We start from the raw sequence: 6,000 nt of genomic DNA, 5'->3' as shown, positions 1-6,000 counted from the left end.
CCCGCAGCCGCACCCCTCAGCAATGAACGCCTGTGCTTGAAGGGCGAGGGTTGGGAAGGTCAGACCCCAAACTCTGGCCCAACTTCTGGCTTAGGGCTCCAGTCGGGTTTAGACGGCCTCTTTCCTCTCGGAATCTTTGCTTCTCTGCTCTGCTTCCTGTCTCCATTCCACTATCCCAGCTCCACCGATTCTCAGGCTCCCCGGCTGTACTCTTACCGTCCTCTCTGTCTTCTCAGTGTCGCCACTGCGCAGGTGTCCACTTAGGGTAGACCAGCACAAAGTGTGAGCATCTGGACCTCAGGCTCGCCCTCCTGTTGTGGAGGAGTGGCTCTCCTCATTTGCATAAACACCCTCCGCCCCTTATTTGCATGACCTCTTCCCTGCTTGGACCCTGCTGCCCAGCTGGGACGCCCTGCCCTGCCCCGAACCAGGCCCCCTCCCGCCTGCCTGGCCTCACCAGGTCCCGGGGGTTGCTGGGGCTGCGTCCGGTCTCGGGGTCCCAGCGGCTCCTCTGGTAGGGCAGCACCACGTCCCCACGCTTGTCGGGGTCGAACACGGGGTCTCCCCGCGGGATGTGGATGTTGAGGAACTCGGCAGGGCAGCCGGGTCTCTCCACACTCACGACGTCCGAGAGCACGTGGTAGCCTGCCCACAATGAGGGAGGGGGTGCGAGGGCCAGCTGAGGGCCACTCTCCTGGGTATCTAGTCTCCCTCCCTCCCCTGAAGCTTCAAAACGCTCAGTAGCCATTAGGGCAAGTCCAAGCCTTGACCTCCTGCACTCCCTCCAAATCCTGTCTCTCCTGGCTGGCTGTGCCAACACCTGATCCAAGCTGTTGACACTGGCAGTTTGGCCTTCTCCTTGGTAACTGGGAGGTGCCCAGTGAGTGTGCCTAGGCAAACGGGCTGGCAGCACCAGCTCCAGCACGCAGCTGGGAGCCTGCCTAGAGGGCCTGCCAGCCTCAGCGGGAACTCAGACACTGGGGAGCAAGCACAGGCAGCCAGATGGCCAGCAGGAGCCAGGCATCTCTCCGGGGCTAGCCTCCACCCCACTGGCATGAGGCTGCCCTGCCAGCCCCATTTTGTCCTCCCTCAGCCCTCTCTGCCAGAATCAGAACCTTGCTCTGAGCCTGTCCAGGGAACCATGGGGGCAAAGAGTGAGAACAGGGTCCCGTGGACAGCCCCTACCACATTGTTTTCTTTTTGTTTTTGGCCTGTGACCTTGGTGTTACAAGGCTGTGCTCTAACCAACTGAGCTAACCAGCCAGCCCACACTGTTTTCCTGGTCCTGCCTCTACCCTCACCCCCACCAACAGCCCAACATGGAGGGATGCCCCTTTTCCCTCCCCTCACCCCTCATCTTTGTTCATGAGGTAGGTTTATGCCTCCCCCAACCAGACTTCACCTCAGCATGGATCCTCCCTCCCTCTGCTTCCACCCTGACCCCACCACGTCACCTCCTTCACCATCTCTCACCCCCATCTCTCAGACTCTCCCTTACTTCTCTCTTCATTCCCTGACCCCTCCTCACACACAGGTGTCCAGCTGACCCCACTGGTCTTCCTCCCCCAGAGGTCGAGGTCCTCACCAAAGAAGACCCCCAGCACTGTGCGGTTTCGCAGGGAGGCCTGCCCTGCAGGGCCCCTCATGGCTGTGTTGCTAAGGTCTCGGGGGTTGGGCAGGTAGGGTTCTCCCAAGGGCTGGTACACGCCATCTGCATAGCTGGCTGGAACCAGGCGCTGCAGCCGAGAACCTGGGGTAGGAGGGGTAAGGACAAGGATGAATCCTCAGGGGGAATTCTTAACCTCCTCTCTCCCAGGCTTCCCTCCTAAAACCTTAGACATGGATGGCCTTTGCTGTTACCTGCCAGCCCTTGCCCCCCCAGCGGTGGGTATCACAAACTGTCCCTACTTGGCTCTCACCTACCTTTGCTGCCCCATCGATGCTCCATGAGGTTGTTGTACCACCCATCGAAACGCTGCACCTCCCATGAGATGGGGTTCTGAGCTCCTGTGTGAGAATGGAGGGAAGGGGGCAGCTGAGCAAGTCAGTGTGTGAGAGGACAGGCAGGCCTGCACTTGAAGCGGCAGAAAGGAGACACCCAGCACAGATGGAGGAGGTAAGGTGCAGAGGGAGAAACTAGGGCCCATCTTTAAGCCTCTCAGTGGGGGAGACATGGCAGGGAGCACTCAAGTAGTGCATCAGGGTGCTGACAAATGGCCTCAGAGAAGAGGGAGCTGGAGGAGAACAGTGGAGATAGAGATGCCTTCTATTCTACTCCCCTCTGCTACTTCAGCTCCCTGGGGGTGGGGGTGGGGGTGAGGGGACACAGCCGGACAGAAAACATCCTTCAGATACCATATACAGCATAAGCCAGCCACACCCCATACCAGTGAACTACATGTCATTCTGTGACCCATCCCTGGGCAGGGGCTGTGGAGAGAGGCCCGGCCCTCTTCCACTTAGCAGAGCCCAGGGTAGGTAGGGGTGTGGTATTGCTACTCTGGTCTTTTTCCCAGTTTCCTGGGTGGGTCCAGGGATTGGACTGGTCATGTGGATGACCTTGCCCCTTTCCTCTTTGGGACATCTTGTCCCCATATAATTCCTCCTTTCAATCCTATTGTACTCTCCAAAAACTAGGGTCCAGGAAGGAGCACTCGGCTGTTGAGGAAGAGCTGAGGAAGGGGGACAGAGGGAGGGGTCCAACGTGAGGGGTGGGATAGGAATCTTTGTGGCTAGCAGACCTGATGACCAGCCAGATTCTTATCCCCAAACTAGGAGGCTGTAGGGCTAAGGTTCCCTCTCTGCTCACTTCAGAGAACAAAGGAAAGCAAAGGACTCTTTGCCAGAGGGACAGCCATTCCTTTGATTGTTTCCCCACTCACATCAAGGACAAGATCTCTGAACTACCCTCCTACCCCGCATGCACTCACACAGACACACACTCACTCACCAGGGGGTCAAGGAGGGAAAATGATTCAGGCCCTGATGTTTGAGCAAAAACCCCAGCTAAGGATCCAGGACTTGGGGCAGGGACTAGGGCAGCCACATACATGTGACCTCTAAGATGAACTGGCAGCAGAACAAGGAGGGAGCCTTTGGGGGAGGGCACAGGGAGAGTGCCTCTTGGGGATAAGAAGCAAGAGTTGGAGGGGAAATGGAAAATCCAAGGCCAAGAAAAGGAGTGGACTGGAAGGAATGCAAATGTGAGCAGCTCTGGCAAGGGAGAAGCTGCCATGTCACCATCCTGTTACTTCTAGCCAGGACGGATCATTCATAGGTTTTCTCTGCTTCCTGTTTTTACATCTCTCACCCCTAATGATCAGGGACCTGTCCTTCTTAACCTAATTTGTGGCACCTTAAGCCCACTTCCCTCCTCAGAGACCCAGACTACAGAAAACAGCCTCAGTTTTTAGTAAGGGACTGTCCAAGCTGAAGGTAGCTAGATGAAACTCATAGATCATATTGTCTTTGTTTTGGATCATACTGTTTTAAAACACTGTGTTGACCCCCCTTCAGCTTTGGATCCAATCTGACCCCAAGATCCTTTATTGTTTTGTGGGTCTAATCAATCTTTTCCTATTTTGAGTCAAGAGCCCTTACTTTATGGAAAAAAAGAGAAGTTAGAGAGAAAGTTCCCACGAACTGAAAGGAATAAGACAGGAAGTGGTGAAACAGCAGGTGAAGGCTCCCTAACTCTGTGTATTTAGGGATAATTTTTATTCCATTACCCATTCATTTATTCAACAGCCTGAAAGGAGCACCTATCACATGCAGGGCACTGGACTGTGTTAGCTAGGGACTAAGGACACGGAAATGAATATTACACAGCTCCTTTCCTTTAGGGAGCACAGGGGATGCTGGATTCCTCTGCTGCTACCTGTGCTTCTCCTCCAATCTGTACTCACCCATGGGTGTCCAAGGCCCAACCAAGAGTGTCCATGCCAGAGCCAGGCAGCAGTCCATGGTGAAAATGACAATAGGGGCTCAGGTGTTAGAATATACAAAAATGGAGACCCTAGAAAAAGAGAGGAGAGAGAAAATGAGCCCCAGCTGTTCAGGAGAATTGGGCCAAGACCTTCGCAGATCCCTATAAATCAAGGACTAGGGCTGGGCTAAGGCCACAGTGCATAGTAAAGAGTAAGAGACATTCTCTCCCAAGATTCTTTCAATGTGGAGTATACTATAAAACAAATGTACTTCACAGTGCCTGGTTTTCCAAAGCCTGGCAGTTTCAAACATTGACCTTACAAAAAAAGGAAATTTTCCCCAGGCTATTGAGTCTCTGTTGTAAGATGAAGAGTTGTAACACAGCAAGGCTGCTGGCTCAAAGACAGACAGGTTACTGATTGATATGTAAAGATACTGGGAAATTGCTGTAAGATGTTTGCTAAGATCAAGCTTTTGTTGGTGGATCACTTAATTGCCTAATGGAATGTCATCTGACTTGTTTTTACTGAATGTTACCAGCTTCTATTGTTAAACTTGTTAAAACTTTAAGCCCACCTATGTTCTCTTCCTGTAACTTCCTGGTCTGAAGAATAAATGTGGGAAGAGAACCCCAATTCGTGGTTAATTTCCCAAATGAAAGGGATGCCTCTCTCTTGAGGGTTCTGGAAAATTAACCACTTTGGGGCTTCTCACTGCTCAGAAGAGATTGGCTTTGAGTAATCCTTTGCAGCTCTGTCACCCAGGGGAAGAGGGGTGACAAATCTGTAGGGGCAAAGCAACAATTCAACAAACACTTGATGAGCACCCACTATGTACTAGGCACCAGCCTAGGCCCTGGAGGTTAAGTGATGAACAAAACAAACAGAAATCCCTGCCTTCATGGACTTTAAAGGTAAAGTCCTCTAATCTTAGAAGGCTAAGATTAGTTGGAAAAGCTTGCTTTGGCCCAGCTTCCCACAGAGTGTGTTCCTTTTACATACCCTTGCTTGGGGGTCAGGAGACTGGGCTGCCAGTCCACTGTAGAGTCTTGGGCAAGCCACTTATCCAACTGATCCTTGGTTTGCTCTTCTGGCTATGGGAGTGAGTATGCCCCAATGTTTACTTCCCATGTGGTTGCCAGAATCAGATGTAAGAATGAGGTTGAATTCAAAGCAAGAAAAGTGACAGATGTTATGCAAACGTGATACAGAGAGGGTAGGCTGCAGCTTGGTTCCTTTAGGTGAACTCAGAAAGAATCCAGTGCCAGGTGCTCGAGTGTTTAGTGCTGGCTTTCTGTTCTCTCTCCCTAAGCCAACCAACCACGCAGGAACAACAGGGAAACAGGCAGCAAGAGACTCAGATTGGAACTCCTAAGTGGTGCCAGCAGTGTCCAAGGCCAGTGAAGACCTCCTAAAGGCAACCTGAAGATTGGGGTAGGATGGAGGAAGGTGGGGGCTCAGGGAGAGCCTTATCTCCATCCAAACCTCAGGGTTCCTGGACAGGTGGTCTGGTCACAGAAGAGAGAACTTCAGGGAGTGACTTCATTCCCACTCTCCGTCTCCCATAACAAGAAAACCTAGGCCCTGCCATAACTCAAAAGCTCAGTATTTCACCTCTTCCACCCCACAGAGTCTGTCCAGATGCTGGCCTTTGATAGTATATGAACAGATGGGCTCTGGATGGTTGAAGCTGTAAGGCCGGACATACTGAAGTGGCCAAGGATCCTTGGATTAGGATCCTTCCCTAATCCAAGATGTCCTGCCCCTTCCACCCTACCACCATACTTTCAGGATCCTGGGCCCCAAACACTAATTACTATTCATCCCCTAAGGGCCTGCAGGAGGCTTTCAGGCCAGGCTATGGGGACTACCTGAAGAGGAAGGTGGGCATGAATAACCACTTTTTGTGGGTGGGTAGCTCTTAACAATTTACTCAACAATATAGGTGCAGTAACTTCCCAACAACCTTGAACGGAAGGCACAACCCCAGGACAGGGTAATGAAGCTCCAGGCACTGGCAGAACAGGGAGAGAACACAGTCCTGCCAGGTTCTTGCCCCACATGGCTACTTTTC

General features: G+C 52.5%; 1 protein-coding gene across 1 annotated transcript in view; it reads right to left on the bottom strand.

Moving 5' to 3' along the window:
* The window catches only part of DUOX1 (dual oxidase 1), a 30,612-nt gene extending 26,649 nt beyond the window's left edge, over positions 1 to 3,963 (bottom strand). Inside the window, exons 1-4 of the mRNA XM_008583101.1 lie at positions 3,906 to 3,963; positions 1,924 to 2,007; positions 1,586 to 1,750; positions 453 to 645 (exon numbers count right to left, since the gene is read on the bottom strand). Coding sequence (XP_008581323.1) covers positions 453 to 645; positions 1,586 to 1,750; positions 1,924 to 2,007; positions 3,906 to 3,963 — 500 coding nt within the window. The remainder of the gene's footprint in view (positions 1 to 452; positions 646 to 1,585; positions 1,751 to 1,923; positions 2,008 to 3,905) is intronic.
* Positions 3,964 to 6,000: the final 2,037 nt, after the last annotated feature.

The sequence above is a fragment of the Galeopterus variegatus genome, unplaced genomic scaffold, assembly GCF_000696425.1.
Source record: "Galeopterus variegatus unplaced genomic scaffold, G_variegatus-3.0.2 Scaffold2829, whole genome shotgun sequence".
Classification (NCBI taxonomy): domain Eukaryota; kingdom Metazoa; phylum Chordata; class Mammalia; order Dermoptera; family Cynocephalidae; genus Galeopterus; species Galeopterus variegatus.
The sequence above is the reverse complement of the archived record's forward strand: the minus strand, read 5'-3'. Positions and strand labels throughout refer to the sequence as shown.